Raw genomic sequence first — 21,290 nt, 5'->3', positions numbered from 1 at the left:
CCCGACGGCCCATAGTGAGCCTGGAATACATCGGCCCGGAGTCCCCGCGCCACAGGAACAGTGCGTGCGATGTGGGCGAGAACAATTATGCGAGACGCAGTGCTGTCGCGCGCAGGCGCCCCGAGCCCATGACAGCCTCGGCCCGCGCGACAGCGTGGCTTTGAATAGTCAACGTCGTCATCGTCAACGGCATGGGCGAGTACCCTGCGGGAAAGGGGGGAGCGTGGAGAGAGCGCGGACGAGGTGCTGGCCGTCGCGCGCGGCCGGAACCCCGCCCAGTGCGCCGACGCTGCAATTCCCAGCCGCGGATCGCATGCACAACCGGCGCACGCCCTTTCTGCACACTGAGTGGCCAGCACAGGTACCGACGCGCACGCAGGCGGCCGGAGGTGCTCCTTTCAGCCCCCGGCGCAGTCGCGCGCGCGCCTCCGCGGTGGGGGAAGGACGGAGGGAGGACGGAGTGGCACTCCGGCCGCACTCCGGCCGCGATCGTCCACATGCGTGGGCCGCTTGATCTGTTAGTGGCGAAAACAAACGAGGGCGCGAGAAGGTGGCGATCCACGGGGCGCGCGCCCCCGCCCAGCTCAGCTCGCCCTCGGCCCAACGCCTCCACCGAGGTCTGGGCGGACAGCGAAGAAGAACGTTCCAACAGACGACGCGCCGTGATGGCAGGCCACATCGGCGCGCCCTGTCGCGCCCCGCCAGCTTGTGGTCGCGGCCGCGATCCCGCTCACCACCCGTCGCCGCCCACGGAAACGAAGATTGCGCTACAGGTCGAGGACCCTACCGCTCCACGCACCGATGCGCATCAGGAAAAACCCAAATCTATAATGAGACGTTACTGAGGCTTGTGAGGGCTAATGAGCCGGATTATTGCGTTATTCAGAAGTATTATTATTCGCTTACCCATCTGCTAATGAGAGAGCATTACACGGAGAAGGAAACATTAGTCGCGAGAGCAGGCCCTCACCAGGTGCATTTATTCTCACTCACATCCATAGATCACTGCTTCAAGCTCTGGATATCGAGTAGTAGCACTCTTCACACATTTAATATAGCGCAATCATGGATGAGCATTGATTCAATCTAGACCAGACCATAACCCAGCTACAGCGACATAGATGTACATATCAACGACTGAAGATGATGCGATATAAACGGTGCTGTAGGTGCGCGCATAGAGACGGAGAAGTGCGGGGTCGAAAATGCGTGAACGGGGAGAATGGATACGAAGACGAAAAAGCCGCGTACTAACGAGGGTAGGCTGAACCTGGCGCGTGCACGCGAGCACGGACGCCGCATCCCGAAGCACATATGTAGCGATAGACAGTCCGATTGTGCAAGTGCCAGCGCACGCGGTCTTGTTGGAGGTGAGCCTCCTTCGTGAATGGCCAGTTGGACGCGCGCGCGAATACAGTGTGGTGTCAGAAACGACCACTCGCGCTGCCGCGACCAATGCGCACGCGCAAGGACGGCCCTCTCAAGCCTTTCGCGCACCATCCATCCGCCGGTCCTCTCGGGGGACCACATCAAGCACGCCATGCTCGACGGCGCACGAACCGGCGCTCTCCCCGTCTGCGTCTGGATCTCCTCCCGCCTCTGCGCCAGGGGCAGCAGCGGGTGGGCTGTCGACCTCGGAGACGACAAACGCGCCCTCGAGCGGGACCGTGTGCGCGCTCACGCTCGCATGCCACGCCGACCGCTCGCTGACGATGTACCCGCGGAAGACGGTGGGGAGGACGCTGGTGCGGCCGTCAACGCCATCCGTTGGCGGGACGTGAATGTGGACGAAGACGATGATGCAATCCCGGGGGCGGACGCGGCCGTGGAGCGCGCAATTGCGCCAGGCCAGCGCGTATCATACACGCGGGATTCTGTCATGCGTGGGTGAGGGCATGTATGGGGGAGGAAACGGATCAGCAAAGCGGAGCGGACAGAGGGAAGTACGCTGTCTCACCTGTGAGAAGGACGTTTGTGATCCTAGACCGCATCCACTCAATGACCATGACCGGGTCCGTCCAGGCTCGCTGCGTGTGTTGTCCGGGTCGTGCGTTTCGTCAGCCTTGTTCAAGACGGAAACCAGCGCACTCTTCAAAGCTTCAAATCCAGAACGAGCCCTGTACGAAATGACCGCAAAATGAAAGTGGACACACGCCGCCGGCTGCGCTCTCCAAATGCAGCGACGGTACATCACGGTGAACAGGGGCACGGGCAGGGGATTGCGACAGGGGCACTCACAGATTCCCAAGATAGACGGGTGGTCCGCCGTGGTCGAAGACTTGTTCAAGGCCTCGGGTGGAGGGGAAACATCAACGGCAGCGCGAATGAGACCGACCTGGCAGATTAGTAGGCTAAGGGAACCCACGGAAGCGCGAGTACCTGCGGGGGCGCGCGGCGGCGAAGAAAGAGCTCTGGGGCTCCTTGTCGTCCTCAAGGCCGCGGAGGAAAAGGAAGCAGGGTGTGGCTTGTGAGGTGTGCGAGGTGGAGGCCTAAGATTCAAGAACCAGGCAGCGGAGAAAACAACGGTGGGGGGTTTGACGGAGAAGGATGGAGGCGGAGGCGGAGATGGTGGAGAGTAGCTGGCACCGAGCCTCGGGGACGCGCGTCGCGTTGGGAATGGGCGCTCAGTGACCGCGTCCCGTGATCGCGTCCTCGACGCCACATTTGTGAGTCGAAATGTTGTCCGAACGCCCATCCAGTCTCCCTTATACAGCACCCTCTTTTTCTGGATATGAGAGTTGCTCAAGTTCACGTCTTCTCGCTTCCTCTGCCATCCCTGCCGCATCTCGTTCCCAGACCCCGCGCGCTTTTGCGTACTTCGACTGCCACAACCACCATCTACTAGCTTCGTACCTACCTCCATCACCTTGGCCTCCCTCTACCTCCTTCGACGACGAAAATCCCGCCTCCCTGTGCGCGAGGGTCATCAGATCATCTGCCATCTGCGACAACACCTGTTCCAATAAGTAGTGGAGCATCGTCGTTCAAGGCAAGTTCGCGCTTCGCGAGACCAACCAGATGGAGCGATAAATGTGCTCCTGCCTCCAGCGGCTGCTCAAAATCAAGCCTGCGGCCCTCAAGGAGTTTGGCCAAAAGATCCGGTGCGACTTCAAGGGTTCCAGGCGATATCCTCGGTACGTTCTCCCGTCACCAATGCCTTCCACCGCCCTCTACATTGTCGTGTCTGCGGCACCTGCGTTCACAGAAATCACCCTCCACTTCGCCGCCCTAGCCCCTTTCCCATCCCGTTTCCGTCCACGCCGTCGCCCGGCCGTACAGCGCGAGCTCCTCGCGTAGCTCGCACAGCGCACCCGGTACTACCCGGAGTCGTCGATGTCGACGTTGACGTTCCCCACGTCGAGCATCCCCATCGACCCCATTCTGTTGCCAGGTCCCTGTCCCTCAAGAACAGATGCTGGGAGCGAAGATCGGGCACGATGTGGTCATCGACTCGCGGGAACGCTTGGGCGAGTGCGACTTTCTGACACTCCACCACAGCTACTAGATCGTCTATGTGCTCGTGCGCGGTTTCTGTGGCAAGCGCAACGGCTTCTTCCGCATCAATTCGATCCTCGTCGGCCGTGGCGCCACGCTCAACACCTACACACAGCTCGCCCCGGGAACGGTCATCCCCGATGGCGCGATGCACGGCCCGAACATATTCTCGGACGATGACGACTCCCTCGACCGCCACGCGCAGTACAACCACGCAGCGCTCCTACTGCGTGTTTCCACACCGACTGCATCTGCCCAACACGCGCCGCACACTCACTCTACGAGCAATGCCATGATTGGCACTGCGCCCGACTCGAGCTACGCGCCACTGAACTCACGCGTCTACTAGTCAGGCTGCACCGTCCCCGCCTCGTTACCCACCGCGCCCAGCCCGTGATTGCGTTCGTCGCACATCGCAGTACTTAGACCACGAAGCAATCACATTTTTTGTCCGTTCCATCTATGCGTGCTCATGTGTGGTGGAAGTCAGCCATTACTGTGGCTACTACTTGTCGGGATCGAGTCGAAAATATCATTATCGGCTACCTACATGTACAGATATCCATCACACCCACTCAAACATGTCAAATTATAACTCATCCACCCAATAAGCAGCCAGAAGGAAGGAGATAGTGTCTGTAAACTGCGGTGAGTTGGAACAGCAGCAGTATTTTCGCATATATCGGCTTACCAATATTTTACCTCTCAATAGGGATTTGGGTTTTTCCTGATGCGTGTGGTCGCTGTCGCAAATTTTCGCGTCTTCGTCCGACCGGATTTCTGGTGCAGACCTTCCGTGGGGTCTGAGAAGGGCAGATGGGGTGAGCGATTTGCGATTTGATCCCTACGGCCGCGACAGCGGTCTCAGGAGGTCTGCCCGGATGGATAGAAGGCCGGAGGTAGTGCAGCGGACTGCCTACGGCGCAGCGGTGTTGGACCGGCGAGAGGCTGCTGCTGAAAGTGGGGCCCGACACGTCGACGTGCGCCGGGAGATCACGGCGTAAAAAGCAGTCAAAATTCCGAAATGAGTAGATAGTACACCCCGAACGCGCAGGCGTGAGTTGTTGTAGATGGGTGCGGGCTACTCAGGCACATCGCCAGTACGGTAGCCAAGAGCGAGGGATGATGATCAAAGCCTTCTTCGTCTCCACTAGCCTGCGATGCATGCAACGGCCACCGCTCTACGTCGAGGCGAAGAGGTAGCTAACCGTTAGCCTGCATATGTGCCCAGCCAACGTCTGCGATGATGAAGAGATCCTGTCCATACATCGATCCTCACTGCGCTGTCGCCAGGCACCCGGACCGCCCTGACCTCAACAGCACTGATAGCAATAACATGTCCACTGCGGGCCTGGGATTCAACGTGTCGGGACCATCTCCGACGCCAGCCATGGATTCACGGCTTTGGGGCGTGGGTCGCACGTCATGCAACAAGTGCATAGCCATAGTGAGGGAGAGCGGGAAGCACTGATTGCTCACCTTATATTCATTGGCCGAGTCGAGGGGGGAAATTCGCGGTGACATGTTGACGTACAGCGGAGGAGCGCTGTTCGTCCAAGGGACAATGATGCACAGGGGATCACGTTGCGTTAATGAACCATCACTTTGACGACGCGAGGATGGCTGGAACGCACGGCATGGTGGGTAACGTCGTCTCAAGATATGGTGGGTCGCGGAAGTGGTACGGGCAAACGAGGCCGAGTGGGAGTCGACATGCAGTGGCGTGGGCTACGACGTAATCAGTGCCCCTGGCTCGCTCGATGACGAAATAGACCACATACCCGACGACGTATCTTAACCACGACGACGACGAGTCGATGGCACGCGCTACGTAAGACCTGCTCAGCTAGACGCTACATATGTGGAGCTTGGTACTGACCCGAACAAAAGTAGCATCTCCGTGTGATACGTCTCGAGAGCTCATGGGTTGTCAATTTATCGCGTTCAGGCATACTACTGCAAAACCCGTGCAAGACATGACGTTTAGTAGTCCTCGCTGTTTGGCGCGCTGGAAGAGCTAAGAGTCAGCTTGCTGGTGACGTGCAAGAAAAACCGTACCTGCAAGCAGCCAATGACAGGACGTATTTTCCTGACCGCTGGCCAGGATGAACTGGGGACGTATGCGTGTGAAGAGCCGCGAGAGATGGGGGGTTCGACATCGCCTGGCAGACAGGACTGCCATCGAGGGGTGACAACCACACGCCCTCGCCGACGTGTGCGCCGTTCCTTGAGGAAGCCCAGCATTCAGAAAACCGGCAACTCGGGCACTAGCGCAGATGGGCGGACTTACATCAATGTCCAGTGGAGGAGTCGAGGTGGGACCGAAGCTTCGTTGTTGATCATAAGCATCACGATGGCAACGCTCTCCGTGAGTGGCCAAAGAGGAGGCTGCGCGTGTGGGAGGTGGAGAGGAACATGCGACGGAAGGTAGGGTCCTCAGAAGGAGAGAAGCACAAAGGTAGCGGCATAGACACGCAAGACGTGTGCAAGAACCTGGAGTCGGTCAAAATCGCAGACGATTGCGAACAAGGCGTGTATGCGCACCTAGAACCCTATCACAGCGGTTACCACACGTCCTTATACATTACGGTCGGCGAACAGAGCTCTAGACGGCACTGAAGTTGTAGTCAGCCGACGGGACGTCTCTCCTAGTCAGCTGCGCGAAGATGGACGGGATGTAGACGGATAGATGAAGATTTGGGTAGATGGTAGGAATGCAAAGCAGCTGAGGCCACTCACTCGGTGGGCGGAGCGAGAACTACTGCGGAAACGGGGACGATTATCGTAGATGACGATGTTGAGGGACGATCGGACACGTCGTGGTACCAGGCGGGGGGTAGCAGCGACAGAGAGATGGTTGCCAGAAGTCGCCGTATGAATGGAGTTTTAACGAGCATATGCGGTCTGCACATTGTTTGGTGAAGCATCTCCGGCCGTCCATTACACAGGCAGTTGAGGCAAGGTGGATCGTCCATTTGCGGGAAGAAAAAACTCCACACGAAATATCGGATGGTCCGGGCGTATGGTGCGCCATGCGGATCTGTGAAGTCGTGCAGGAGGTCAAGGCGAGGGAATAAACGCGTCGGATACACGGGTAGGAGGGAATAGGTGGAAGGGGATGCGGGTCGGGATCAGCCCCGAGGGAAGGGCGCTCCTCCACCGGGGGGCTCGCGGAGTTGAACGCGGGCGCGGGCGCTACCGGAGACTGTCGGGAGAAACAGGGGAGTGGATCGGGCGTTTGTCCGGTTATACAGACTAGTAGCCGATGCGGATCCCGGCAGAGAGACGCCCGCCGCTCTCCCTCCTGCGCTGGCACCGCCCTAGTCCCCCTTCTCACCGTCCGTGTGCGCATGACGCCCCCAGTGGCGCCTGCAGCACATGCTTGCGGCGCGAATCCGGCCGCTGTCGGACACCTCGACGCGCAATCGGTCGACTCCAGCCGTTGCCTTCCGTGCGTATGGTCGCCCATCTTGCCTCGGCAGTACTCATCCGTACGAACTCGTTGCTCCAGTTCGCTGTCTCCGGACGCTGAAGTAATTGTCCCCCGACGCAATCGTAAATCGTTCCTCCCCATGGACGCCAGCCGTGGCGGACATCGTTCCCAAGCTCAGCGCAGCCCCGACGACAGCTCCATACCAGGCACGTCTCGCCTCCGCTTTTGTCGCCAGCGGCACGACAACGCGGAGCCTATGCATGGAACGCACATGATCGTCCCGGCCTCGCGCCGCCCGAGGCCCACGTAGTTGCCGGCTCTACAGCCAGCGGTCCCGAAACGCTCTGTTCCTCTCAGCCAGTGGCATGATCTATGACGACGCTGCATACGGATGCCGTACTTTGCGCGACGAAGGCCGGGCGACCGTGCACAGGCGGGCACTAATGCAACATCGGCGGCCGCGCGAGGCCCGAGCAGGGCCCCATCTGGGCTCCGGCAATGGCGACTAGGACGCTTTCGGGGGTACACTTCACAGGTCGCCCCGCGAAGCGGAAGCTACGCAGACAGGACCTCGCGCGCGGCCTCGTCGGAGTCGCGGCGGGGCGTGCCTTGATCACCCTCTCAACCCCCGCCCTCGCATTGCGATCGGCGGCGGATGCTGGGCCGTCTTCCCTGCACCTGCCCTCGCGAACCGCCGCATCCTCGTCATCCAACCCAGCAGCACTTTCCCAGCACGCGCCACAGGCTCCCGCGCACCGTCGGAGGCGACTCGGCGGCTGGCACCCACCGGCGACACCCATGATCCCCCCAGCGTCCCCGAGTCAGCGCCAGTCACCCACACCGGCTGCAGAGAGGTCTTCTGCGACATCGCGCGCGCTCGCAACCTCCGCCCTTGAACATGTCCAGCCGCCTGACTAGAACACAGGCGCGGCGGGCAGGAGCACTCTGCCCTATCACCCTCAGGCCTCAGGCCTCCTCATTGGACCCGTACGGAGATCCTCGCAGTGCGATTCCGCCGATGTCGAGCGGGAGAAGCGTCCCCAGACGCGCCCACACGCCCCTTTTGCGCTCCCCCGGCCTTCCAGCAGCAACCGCAGTCGCACGGGATCTCTCCTCCAGGTTGCCGTCATGCCGTGGCGGCAGCACAGGCAGAGGCACTCGCACTGCCCGTCCAGTGCTCTCTCTGACATCCGCACGCGCGACCAGGAGCTCCCAGCACCTGCGCAGGCCCCGCAACTTCACCGCTGCGTCCTCGTATGCGGAATACGCCGCGTAGAGCGTTCTAACGCCCACGCCCACCGTCCCTGCGCCCGTTTCTCCTCGCCTCCTCGCGCCGCCGACCGCCCCCGTCTCGCGCGCGCCGCGCCGTGCCTTCCAGCCCCTTCTGCCCCGCCATCTTCCCTGGTGGCGGGCACGCGGCGCCCCGACCTTCCGCTTCTGGCACCCCTTGCCGCACGCTCTGCCCACCGCCAGCGCTCAGCAGGGGCGCGGATCCTGCCCCCTCCTTCGACCGCGCGCCGATGTGTCGACGATGCGCCCCGCGACCGCCTCCCCCGCCTCTCCGTCTGCGCGCGGACCTGGAGTGCAGCTGCCCCGTGCTCCTGATCGCCCGCCGCGCGAATCGATCCCAAGGCCGACCTCCGAGGTCAACCCGGGGCAGCTCTCTCGCCGCCGCAGCGAGCGCAAGGCCTGGCCCGCGTCCTCTGAGCAAGTCGCGATTCGCGCGAATCGCGCGACAAGCACGAGCGGCCTGCGGCAGGTGGTCCTACCTGTTCTCATCCGATGTGGGCCTTGCGGTGGCCTTCCTTCTTGTCCCCGATACGCCCCCCTCCACCCCCCAATTGCGCGTGGGAATATCTGGAAAGACCCCTCGTGTCCCCCGCACGCCCGCCCACCTTCGCGCGTCCGCGCTCCCCGATACGCGTTCTGCGTCCGCAGAAGTGCTGCAGCTGCCGCCAGTACGGGATTCACAGCGGGATTAGCGTATGTGGAATGCGGTCCTGCGCCGCCACGCACGCGCGCCCACCGCCGGTGCAGCCGGCCCACAGAAGGGTGCCCACCCCAGACCACCCTCCCACATGTCGCCCACAGCGCGATACTGCACTCCGTCTAGGTTCGCCCCCAATCCGCCCTCTGCAGTCCGCGATCTGGAACCAGCGAGGACGATCTGGCCACTCGCGGGCGGCGGATCGCCTCGATGCGCGCGACCAGAGGGCACGCGCGTGGCGGGCACTCCCCTCCCCCGTGCGCGTGGTCAAAGGTCGTGGTCGTGGTCGTGGTCGGTCGCGGTCCAGGCTCTTCGCGGGCGCCCGCGGGCGCACACACCCAAGCCCATCCGCGTACCCGTTCGGCTCGTGTACCCACACACCCACCCACGAACGAACGAATGCGTCCGCCTTCGCCGATCCCTACGGCGCTCGGCTCGCGATTGTCTTCCTCCTGCGCCATGCGGAGGACCCCTCCGAGACGACACGATCTCCAATGGAGGCTGGGATTGTCTCGATTTTCGCGCGCGCTCTTGAACGGCGTAACAGCACGCCCCCGTCCACGCACCCACAGATCTCACCGCGTGCGGATCCCCACGAAGCCCGAGGTGCCAAAGACATATCATAGTAATCCTTATCCTGACATACCCAGGGTAGCCCGGCGCCCGGCGCCCCGCCCCTTCGCTGTACCCTCACCCTCTCGGCCGATTGCCTGAACGGGACGGACGCTCGGGGGCGAACCCACTTCCATGTCCGCACCTGCACACCTTCAGCGTGCAGCACGCGCGGCCCGGGTTCGGCCGGCTGTCCGTCCTCCGAGCCTGCGCCCCCTCTCTCACACACGCCCCGGCCCCAGTCCCAGTCCCGTCCGCTCGTCCCCGCGCGTACCTTCCCGTCGGTAGCCTCATGCGCCCGTCGAGTCCGCTGCCCTGCTCTCCCCACTGCGCCGCCCCACAAACTGAACGTCCTTCTATCCAACTGTCCCTCGCTCGACTGTGGGTCCTTCCCCCATTTTATCTAGTGCTCAAGTTTCACGCGCTCAGTCGCCGCCGTCCCACCGCCGAGACTCTGGCATCTGCCGACGCACCTCACGGAGAAATCACGTGACGTGGCCGCGATCTCACGGCTGGAGGCGCGTGTGGCTTGGACAACGCTCGCCGGATCTACGAGGGAGGGCACCGCTCACACGCACGAGTGACGATGCCCGGCGTGCCGTCCTTCAGCTGCGGCCGTCGAAGGGCAGGGGAACACGGACGCGACGATTACAGGGTTTGGGGCTCATCACCCTGGCAGCTCAGTCCTCAACGTTTAAGCCCAATTCATTGCATATGTTGTACCTATGCACGCAGTAGCTCATAATGCCACAGCCGTGAGGGACTCAGGCGGCCGCGCGCTGGGAACAGTGAAGGGTGCATCAAAGCCGCACACGCTTGGTATGCGTTGAAGCGCGGGGCGTGTCGGGAGTGCGTTGAACGCGCGTAAGGAGCGCGCGCGTCGGGGGAACATCCCAGGAAGCGTTGAGGCGTGTCATGATCAAGGGTGCGTCGGGCCTAACACGTCTAGTTGTCGAGTCGGAGGTATCGTCGGGGAGCGGGAGGGTGAAACGTCACAATCTCAAGACCAGCGTGGCGCTGTGTCGTCTTGTTGGACGCGAACTGGCCATGTTCGAAGGGGGTGCGTGACAGGGGATGTCAGGGCGACGAGGAGAATGGTGGAGAGCTGGCGCCCGGACGGCTGAGGCGGTCGCTTGGGTAATCTAGGCGACCGGAGCTTTGTAATAGAACTTACCGATGACGGCTTATGAACCTCTCTCACCTGCTAGTCATGTGAAGAGGCGGACGAGCCAACGCAGGAAGGCTCACAAACACAATTTGCCCGGGTTCCGAGCCAATCTCGTCTCAAAGAATGAGCATAGGATACTTGTGAAGCGCACAGCGATGTGCTCAAGCTAGTACACTTCACGCCACGCCTCAAGACACTCCGGCGTAAGAGACCAGGCGCTGTGTTAGAAGAAGTTCCACACGTCCAGGGACGGCCTACATTCCACGCTCAACGCCAGCCCGCGCGGAGAGCACAGCAATACGCCCCCGCAGTGCCTAACTTCGCCCTAGCGTCCCGCAGAGTTCAAAGTCAAACCCACCTGCTTCGCGAGCCCAGGATTCCAGCGCCCGCGGGCGCTGTCCCGTCACGAGCTCCCCCCGGCGAAGCGACCGTCCGGACCGATGACGACAGTGAAATTGACGGGGCTGATAAGTTACGGCACCGTGCTCGCGACGTCCGATCGTCCAGTCCGCCTCCCCCGCGCATCCCAAATCTGCCCTGAAAGGAGCAAAATCTCAGTGACGCGCAGCGGCCAATTCGTGCAGCCAACGCCAACGCACCTCCGCAGACCCGCGAAGACGACGGCGGACGCGCCCGCCGCGCATTAGCCTGGATATCAGAAGCTACTCGGGCTCCGACAGCTCGTCCTCCTCCTCGCTGTCGCGCGGGTGCTGGTGCTGGAGCGCACCCGCGCGCGGCGGGAGTGGCGCCTTGGACAGCGCCGCGCCCCCGCGGTGGTTACGGCAGTGGCGGCGCATGTTCGAGTTGACGCTGAAGCGGCGCGCGCAACCCGGGAACGGGCACTTGTACGCTGACGAGAGGTGCGCGGGGTCAGCGGCGTCCGGACGGAGGTGGCGCGAGAGCGGGAATGGAGACACGAAACTCGAAACTCGAAACGCGTATGGCGCAGGGAGACGAGGTCCGGGGTGAGGAGGGGCGAGGCCGGAAGGGGCGGCAGGCCGGCGCCGCAGCGGGACCAGGCGGCCTGGGATGAGCGGGCGGGGTACTCACGTTGCGCGCCCGTGTGCGCGTTCATGTGCGTGTGCAGGCTGCTGGGGCGGCTGAAGCGGCGGTGGCAGATCCCGCACGCGTGCCGCCGGTCGTCCCCGGGCGGGCACTCCTCTGCGGAGAGGTGGTACGTCGGGAGGTTGGGGTGCTGGCTCGGGTCCGGTGCTTGCGCTGATGCGGATGCGGAGGATAACAGCGACTCGACGGAACGTCTCGCCATCGACCCCGGGGAGCTGGGTAATGGAGGGCTGGGACTCGTGTTCCCGGGGGTGGAAGTGGTGAGCGGGCAGGAGAGTGGGCATGAGGTACCGGAAACGAGGGATGTAGGAGGGCTGGCGGATGGCTGGCGGGGGTGGCAGTCGCGAGCGGTCGCAGGGCCATGTCCGGATGGTGAGAGCTTCCGCCCCAAGCACCGCTGGTAGAACCTCTAGATCTCATGCTTGAAGGACCAGCTGAAGGGCTTGAAATGTTGGAGTGCATATAGCCTGTCGACGCGGTATGGTGGTCGTGAAAATTCGAAGCGTGTTCCTTTGCATGATTTAGAATAAAGGTCGCGAGTGAACGAGTCACGAGAACTCACGCTTCCGTGCCTCGACGACAATGCATGCGGTCCGTGGCCTTGGGTATTCTGTCGCCGGCGTTCCGATACATTGAACGATACATCTGTGGGATGTTCGTTGTCGGGTTCGCATCGTCGCGTCAAACGGGGCTGCATACCTGAGAACATCTCTCTGAAGCTGGGCAATGTCGGCTTGCTACCGGGAAGACGCTTCGAGGGATCCATGATCTGCGTGAGGAAGAGGAGAGACGGGAAACGATACGATACGACTGAGCTTCAGTACAGAACCTTTTATATGTTTCATCAGCCTTTGCACTATAGCCGACTTACACACCTCATCACAGGGCGCCCCGAAGAGGGCGCCAGAATAGATCGGTGAACGCGCGCCGTGGGAGGGTTAGGCTCACATTCGCAGTGGCGACGCCTCTGCAGGAAAACGCAGCGCACCCCACGGGAAGGCGTCCCGAGGGAGGCAGACACCCGCGCCCAGACTCGGACGCGCCCGCTGGGCTCTGCGCGCCATCCGGGAGAGCGCGTTGCCCACGGCCGTTGCGCGGCCGCGCGTTACGACACCGCGCGTTTGGGGCGTGAGTCACGACGGCCCTGCATCACCGCCGACACGTCGAAATGGACTGTTCTGAACAGCCTGCGCGAGCGCAGAAGAGCCCCCTCCCCTCCTCCGCAGATGGACGAAGGTTCGGGGGGCCGTCCTTGGGCGGCGGCAATCCGTTTGCTTTGTCCCGGGCGGCGCCCCTAGGCTCTCGCGCGCTCGGGCCGACCAAAACACGTCTTCGTGTTTGCTGCAGGCCGAGTCCAGACGCTGCGTTCGCGGCCGTTGATTGCCTGAGCGTCCACGGTCCTTTGATCCAGATATGGCCATGGCCGAGAAGGGTCCTGCGTCGTGCCGTCAGCGCCCAGGGAAAGTACAAGGGTGCACGAAACTTACCTGGCAGCCCGGTCTCCCGAGCGAATCGGCAGCTGAAGCGCCTTGGCGAGCCTCCGGCCGCGCAGGAAGAATCGGAGAAGCCATGGCCTCGATCCCCGCAGTGGCATACGCCTGGCGCCCTGCACGAGGCCTCGGTCACTACTTTGGTCGCCGTGGAGAGAAGGCGCGCTCGCCATCCATGATACTCCCTTGATCGTGCAGTGCCCCAGTGCGCACGACGGGTGAAAATTTCCGGGATCAGACATATGAATGTCGTTGGATGTACATCGCCACGCCCCGTACAATGGTAGAGGGGATAAGTGGCAGCGGGCGCATGATGCTGCTGCTGCAACGGCGCAGAGGAGGTTCGGCGCGCAGAGTGGCGCCGGGATGTAGAGTTCGCGGTGGACGAGTGTTTGGGCAATGCTCAGTGTAGCACGACCGTCTCTCGGTCTGAGGAAATCGGCCTGAATATAGTTTAATGAGGGCTGTGGCAGGTTGTACGAGAGACGATTGTGGCAACTCACTCAATCTGCTGCGCTGAGTCGGTTGTTGAGATTCTCCGTCCGCTCCACGAAGAGATGCAACGTCGGTGCTGTACATGACATTGACGATGAGAGGTATTGGGCCGAAGTTGATGATCTTCCAAAGAACATACGGAGCTTTACATAGAGCGAGTTGAGGCTCACCGCCAATTGTTCGTCGTTGTCGCGGTCCAAAAAGGCTCTGCACGCATGTATGCGGTCCACGTCACGACTGCCGCATCACTGGTCACATTAATCATCATATGTGATGTGTGACCGAATAAGTCACGGTTCACTACGTGACACAGCGCACGCTATTTTCTTCCCTCCGACGGCCCCGATAGAGTCCGACTCGCTCACAACCAAGCACTGCGCGGCGTAGTTCCCGTTCACTGCTCAGTGGAAAACGTTAAGTGGCGCTCGCAACAAAGGCGTCTGTCACCCGCAGGAACTACACACGCAGTCGCATCGGCAATGAACAGCGTCCGACACATGTGGGCGCACGTTTGCGTCGCCATGTCGAGGTAGTTAGTGGTGGCAGGGTGACATGATGGGCTGCGTGCGTACTTCTCTACATTGACGTGTACGAATACACATTGACCCATATGTTGCGCTTTTGCTAGGGGCGGACCAGACCCGTATTTTAGTATGCGCAGCGCGAGGTGCTGAACGTCCCCACCCACCTTCTCACGGGACCCCCCACGAAACGCACTCACCCCAGAGCTACAACTCAGATGAACAGCAGCGAACGTCCATCTCTCCCCGGCATTTGGTCTCTGTTCTCGAGTATGCTGCTCTGCTTCAATCACGAAACATCATACTGATATTCTTACCCTCAGAAGAGCTGCAGCTTCAGATCCCTCCCCTGAGAAGGAGCGCCTCGTTTCCGGAGATGTGTCAGTTGCCGCCTCCCCAAAGGGACGAACCTAGGCTGGCGTTCTCGACGCAACGCTCGGCTTCGTTTCGCGACGCCGGGCTGGCGCCTCCGACACGAAGGCTCTCTGATTCCGGCACGAGGGACGTCCACAGACACCCACGACAATGTCCGGTCTGTCAACGATGGTTCGAGAGGCCCAGCGCCGTTCTCACGCATCTCAATACCCATTCTGGGGCGCGACGTACGTCATCAGCTTGCTGTGCGCGACAAGGCAACACTCAGATCGGCATTTCCACGTCTCGCTAGCGTTCATGTGCGAATACCCGAACTGCATGCGCAGATTCAACGTGAAGTCGAACATGCGTCGCCATTACAAGACGCACTTCAAGCAGTCCCCGGGACGCCCTCCACCACGGAGTCTAGACCCCTTGCCTCTTCACGCCAGCTCTTCCCGTGCCTTCTCGGTGTCATCGTTCCCCTCCACCGTGTCTTCTCCAGCTGCGACTCTTCTTCTGCTCGATCCCGACCCTCTGAACTTAGTCGGCTGCACGACAACCCCGCCTCCGTGATGGATTGGGGGTACCGCATGTTCATCGAAGCATAGCCACCCCCCTGATCGTGTACGATGGTCAGTCCTAGCCATCCTTCGCGACTTGTCAGATCTGACGTACCGACACAGCATTGTCTCTGCCTCCCATATCACGCGGGCTGGCCTCGCCTCTCAGAACTTGTCCTCGCACCCCGTCGTAATGCATAACTTATTCGCTCGCGTCTACGTCTGCAGCTCTGTTCTATCACCGATCACGGCGCCCCACCCTCCCACCACCGCTCCTCGTCGCGCCCGCCCAACTCCACTCCCCGGTCCCGATATCAGAACACCAACGCCTCCAGCCGCCGCCTTCGCCGCGTTGGCTACGAGCAGGCGGTGTCCCAGTGCGCGTTGTGCGCCCGACCGCGAAGCCCCCCGTCGCCGTCGAAGCGTGCACGCGCGGGCCAGAGCACCTCGCCTCCCGCGCCAGGCGTCCACTCCGGTCGGCGCACCTCCTCTCGCGCTCACTCGGGGCACTGCATCTCCGTTTCCGCCCACCGACGCCGGCGCCCCCGCCCCGTGGGCCGTTCGGCGCGCCTCGCTTCCCTGCTCGCTTCCGCACGCCGGAGGCCTCAGGCCTCAGCAGAGCGGCCTGGCTTCGGTCTGTGGGAGCGCGGCGTGGCTCTTGACGTGTTGCTTGCACTGGTGCCGTTCGACGCGGTGAGTCCGGGGACCTGGCCGGTGTATTAAATTTAGAGGCCCAGTCGCGCGCGGCAGAGGTCCGTGCGCCCGTCGCCCGTCGAGGAGGCTGGACTTCTGGTGCGTTCTCCTCCGAGTCTCCGGGCGGGATGTCGCGCTCACGGTCGCCGTCGATGTCTAGTGCTGTCCGTGATCGCTCGGACCGAAATGTCGCTGAGCGCGCTGCTGCGCGTACCCCGACGTCCCCGTTTGCGCGGGTCGGAGGTGCGCTGCTCGTTATGGCTCTGCTAAATGGAGTCTTGTGTCTTTGAGCGGGCTCCGTCGCCGCTGATAAGCCACTGCGTGTTCGGGAGGAACTCGAGCTGATACTGGGACGCTGGTACGCCGATGTGCAGATGTACCTTGAACGCGACGCGCTAGGACATCAATGGTAAGTCCTAAGAACGAGCAGAGCAGTCGACGATTTTAACATCACTGATAGGTTGGAAGTGGTAACCACTTCACCTGTGTGCCTAACGTTCACTTGAATCTTTGGCGTCTGCTCGTTATCTTACGGTTTTCCAAATGCGTACGTATGCCTCGTCGCACGTGTGCTCACGCTTCCTCACGAGCAAAGCTCCAAACGCCTCTCACCGCCCCCGCAACGACACACCATCACCACGACGCGGAAATCTTCCAAGGTCGCCGAAGCCGCCGCAGCCACGAACGCGACGCCCTCGTTCCTTCTCATTTGCCCCCGTGCCTCTCTCCGCCCGCGCCGACACTGCATTCGTGGATCACCCGCGAACCTCAGTGGCTCCGCCCCCTGGACCATCCCTCTTCGGTCGGAGCGATCCCACAGTGCCAGCCTCACACACCTCCGACGCGGCGCACTACGCCCCTCCCCTGTCCTCCCCCTCCCCTGGATGCAATGTCGCGTCCACCGGACGTTTTCCCCGCAGCCCGCCCGGGCAGCCCGGATCCGACCTCAATTATCCCCGCCCGCATCACGCCCTCCGTCAGTGCCTCCGTCATCGCGTGTCTCGTCTTCGCCTCTCCACGACGCCCTCCCGATACCGCGATAGCGCGTCGACCGCGCCCCCCGCCGCGATCGGTCGCAGCCACGGCGCGCTCCGCACCCGACTCCGCCCACGCCGGACGTGCCTGTCCGGCATCGCCTGGGAATCCGCGCGGCACGGGGTCCGTGAGCCCATCCGTCCTCCGTCCCTCCCGCGACGGCACCTGCTCACCGACACCAGCTCCGCGCCGTGTCGTCGAAGTGGGCACCGCACCGGCTGCCGCGCGCGCACGCACGGCGCGTCCGGTCCCCTCCGGTTCGGTCTGCGACGACGCGCTTTGTGCGGGAGCGCGCACTCACTGGAGTATGTACGCTAGAGCGCCCGTAAGTAGTGCACCCGACCCTGATCGGCGGTGGCCAGTAGCGCCTAAATACACGGTACATACCACGGGCCCTGCGCGCACCGTCAGCCTTCAGCTCGGCTCGAGTCAAGGACGAGGACGAGGACGAGAGCCGAACCGCGCACCGCACGTCCCCCGACTCACGATACCCGGCCCACGAGATTGGGCGCCGTCGACGTGGAGTGCGCCGTTCCCCGCAGCCCTTGTCCTCTGCCAGCGCGAGCGCCCGCGACATTTGTCGTCTGTGGCGTCCGGCTGGGAACCGTGCGGGCCTCGCCGGTGGGGCGGCCCCGGTGGGCCGCGCTCGAGGACGTCGAGGTGTTGGCAGGCCTCGGGTGACTCGACCGGCGGGGCACGGGCGTCGGCCTTCGAGTGGAGGCCCGGGGGCGCGCGCGCGGTAAATTGGCAAACGGCGATATCATGGGATGGATGATTGCCATCTCGTCATCCGCGTTGGGCCGAGGCTGGGTGCTTACACTCGAACGAGCGCCCGCGCGCAGATCCCGGTGGGCTCGTGCGGATCTCGCTGATGGCCCGGGTTGACCCCATATGTATTTCATGCCCCAGGACGACGCACGGCCGGCCGGGCTCGTGCGGAACAGAAGCGTCGAGACGGTCCCCGTGCGCGCGAGGGCTCAGCGCTCGCAACAGCACTTGGCACGTTCGCGAGACGAAACGCGAACCCTCGTCATGCTCGGGGAAGCGGGCGTTGGACACGTAAGGCACGCCTTCGCGACGCACACGCTCGCTGACGGGCGCACGACCGTTGCCCTCGGACCTTCGACTCCGGCCCTCGCCAGAACGGAAACACAATATTGATTATCCCTGGACGCTCGCACTAGCGGCCGCACGCGAGCACCCCACCGTCGCGCCAGACGCGTGCCCGCGTGCACTCCAATCGAGTGCCCGTGCGCCTCGCGAGGCCTCGCGCCACTCTAGCCCGCCTCATCTCCGCCCGACATCACACCCAGACGGGCGCAGCGGGCGCACGTACGGCGACCCCCCCCCCCCCGCTCCGCCCTCCACTCTCCGCCCGCGTCCGCCTAGGCTCGGCCCGCGCGCGAATTCAGTCTCCAGCGTGCGCCGCCTTCATCTCCGCCATGCGAGGCTGGCCGGCTGGCCGGCCCCGTCTCGCGCCCGCAGCGCGTCGCTCTATTATAGCTGGCGCTAGCGCAAGCCACTGCATACCTCGCGCCTGGCGTGCGACGTGCGGGCCTCCCGAGCGCGTCATTGCTTATGTACGCACGAGCTACAGCTCGCGCGTGCCTGATCAATGCACGATGACGGCGCGGACCCGAGCGAGCGTGTCCCTTACCTAGTACTTAAATTTAAAACCCGCAGCGTCCGCGCACATGCATGATCGTGGCGGACGCCGCCCTACGTCGCCCGGAGGACGTGCACCGTGCACGAATCCGAGAGCGCGCGCAGCCGTACGTCCGACGCACGCGTGCGATCGCACCGGAGGTATCGCAGGTGCCCTGGAGATGCCCCCGCGTGCACCAGCACTCCGCACCCGCGCACGTGCACGGTTGAAATCCCGAAAACCGCAACGCCTTTTCCAATCGCATGCGTGATGTCAAACCGACGTCGACGCTCGCCCAGTCGGCCTACGCGGTCGACGAATTCACCCTCCACGCGTGACGAACCGGCCAGACCGATCGCTCCCGCGCGCGGCGATCATCGATCGAATCAGGCCCAGGGCCGCCGCCCTCCCGGCCGGGCGTCGATCCTCGAGCGCTAGACTCAAGTGTGTGCGCCGGGCCCAGACTCCAGCCCGCGACGCCCGTCGTCGTCCGCTTGGAAGTGCTCCTCCTCCTCCCCTCCACGTTCCCGTGCGTGGCTGAGCTCCCTCCGCTGCCGTGCGCGGGCGACGGGACCGGCGACGCTCGATCCCTTTGGGCCCGCGTTCCTCGTGTTTTTGTCAGAACCGAGTCAGAGCTCACTGGACTCCGGAAGTCTTGGCTGGCGATTCGCGGAGCGCGTGGGTGCGTCGAATGGGGGGATCGCGCATGGCTCTCTCGTTGCCAGGCGGGCGCTGCGGGCGGTGTTTGTCGCAGACACGACCGGGGTTGGAGCCGCGGAGGGTCGGTTGGACCGAGGACTAAGTGATAGCGATACATCGGCCGACCTACGACGCAAGGCACTGACACTGACACGGACCCCGAGCGGGTGGGACGTCGACTACGCCTGGCAATGTAACCCAAGTAGCTGCTACCGTCCGAGGCGGCCAGATCTACAGGTCTAAGCGCAGCACGGTCCCTCCAGACAGGCGGCACGCGGCGAAGGGACACGGGCTAGAACAAGATCCGGGAGCTCCGGTGCTTGGACGAGGGGCTCGACGGTAATGTGACAGCCGCGGACGTGCGGCCGGTGACAGGACGGGACGGGAGGACGATTCGTATGCGCGCGGACGGAGGCAGAGCGGGGGAAGACGAGGGGGAGGGGAACGTCTACGGTACCTGCGCGTGTCGTGACCGGTCGTGCTGGGCAAGAGCGGCGGACAGGCAGGGAGGCAGGGACAGGGGAATGCGGAGACGGGCGTATGTATGTATGCATGCATGGACATGTGTATGGCAGGCGTCGGGGACTGTGCGCCCCCGACCGGCAGCGGCGGCGGCGATCGTGCACCGGCGTTCGGTGGACAGAGAAGACGGAAGACGGGTTGCTCGGGAATACAGAGGCACGGAAACTAACGGACAGCAGGATCGACAGCGTACGACAGACGGGACGGAGAGCGGGGGCTATATACGGGAAGAGAGTGCGTGCGTATGTAAGACAGCCGGGAAAACAGTGCGAGAGCGTCCGTCTCGGGCGCCCCCGCGGGATCATCGTAGACGGCGACACGGGCAGTCCATACACAACAGTGTTCTGCCACTTCGTGCGCCAGAGACAGGGAAGCGAACCAACCAGGGAGACTGACCAAATGCGGGCGCACACGCTCACGCGTCCCCGCCCTCCGAGTCGTCCTCGAGCACCGTCCAGCCTGGGAGCGCACCCGCGTCCGGAAACGCCGGCCGGAGCCGCGTCGAGCCCAGCGCGCCCGCCGCGCAGTTGCACCTCGGGACGTCGCACGGGCCCCGCTCCGCATCCGCGTCCGCCTCGCCTGAGCTCTTGCCGCCATCGGGCGCAGCCGCAGCAGAGAGCCGGCGCGGGCGCTCCCGCGGCGATGGGTACGGCCCCGGACGGGCGCGGCGGCTCTCTGGGGACGAGTCCGCACGGGGGCGGAGGAGATCGCGTTCGCGCGCGGGGCCACCGCGGAGGTACGACTCCGCGGTCGAGGGCTTGTGGCCCACGGGGTCCTCGTACTCGCCGATGCCGGAGCTCCGGGAGTACGAACGGGAGTAGTACGCGCGTGGGGGCGAGGCGGGCCGGAAGGACGTGGATGGCAGCGAACGCGGCGTGGGCGGAAACGGAGAAGTGACAGCGGAAACGGGGGACGGGAGGAGCGACGGCGACGGGGAGCGCGACGGGGCGGGCGAGGGTGAGAACGTGGGGGACCGGGATTGAGAGTGCGAGTAAGAGTGCGTGGAGGGCGAGCCCGAGCCCGAGTCGTAGCCCGCAGCGGAGCGGGAGCGTGGGTCGGACGAGGCCCGGTGGTACATGGGCGGTGGCTGGGCGTGAGCGTGGGGGTAAGGCGGGTGAGGGTTGGGGTGAAGGGGCTGGGCGGTGTTGTGCGCGCCGTAGCTTTCGGACTCCATGTGTGAGTGGGCGTAGGGCGGGAGGACGGCGGCGGAGTGCTCGGGAGAGGGAGGCATGATGCGCGCGACGGCGTCGCGGCGGCGAGATGCGGTAAGGTGGTTGCGGTAGTGGCGACGCATGTTCGAATTCACGTTGAACTTGCGGTTGCACCCCGGGAACGCGCAGGTGAACGCTGCGGGAGGCGAATTAGCACGCATATAGTCGGTCGCGGCGAGGAGGGGCTCACGCTTTGCGCCGGTGTGAGTGTTGACATGGATAGCGAGACTGCTCGGGCGGTTGAACCGCTTCTGGCAGTGTGGGCAACAATGCCGCCGCTCGTTGTCGTCCGCGCTCGTCAT

At 63.3% G+C, this 21,290-nt stretch overlaps 2 protein-coding genes across 2 annotated transcripts; both read right to left on the bottom strand.

Moving 5' to 3' along the window:
* Positions 1-11,357: 11,357 nt before the first annotated feature.
* BXZ73DRAFT_82848 (uncharacterized protein) lies at positions 11,358-12,526 on the bottom strand (the record flags this gene model as incomplete). Its single annotated transcript, XM_048023797.1, has 4 exons — positions 11,358-11,719; positions 11,746-12,169; positions 12,323-12,405; positions 12,460-12,526. The coding sequence occupies 4 exons, from the start codon at positions 12,524-12,526 to the stop codon at positions 11,358-11,360; spliced, it is 936 nt and encodes a 311-aa protein (XP_047871382.1).
* Positions 12,527-21,047: 8,521 nt separating this feature from the next.
* Positions 21,048-21,290, bottom strand: BXZ73DRAFT_57162 (uncharacterized protein; the record flags this gene model as incomplete). Its single annotated transcript, XM_048021547.1, has 2 exons — positions 21,048-21,124; positions 21,179-21,290. Coding segments are annotated over 2 exons (189 nt in total), but the record flags the coding sequence as incomplete, so codon positions are not given.

The sequence above is a fragment of the Epithele typhae genome, assembly GCF_022376455.1.
Source record: "Epithele typhae strain CBS 203.58 chromosome Unknown BXZ73scaffold_139, whole genome shotgun sequence".
In the NCBI taxonomy this organism is placed as follows: Eukaryota; Fungi; Basidiomycota; class Agaricomycetes; order Polyporales; family Epitheliaceae; genus Epithele; species Epithele typhae.
Note: the sequence above shows the minus strand (reverse complement) of the source record. Positions and strands in the feature narration are given on the sequence as shown.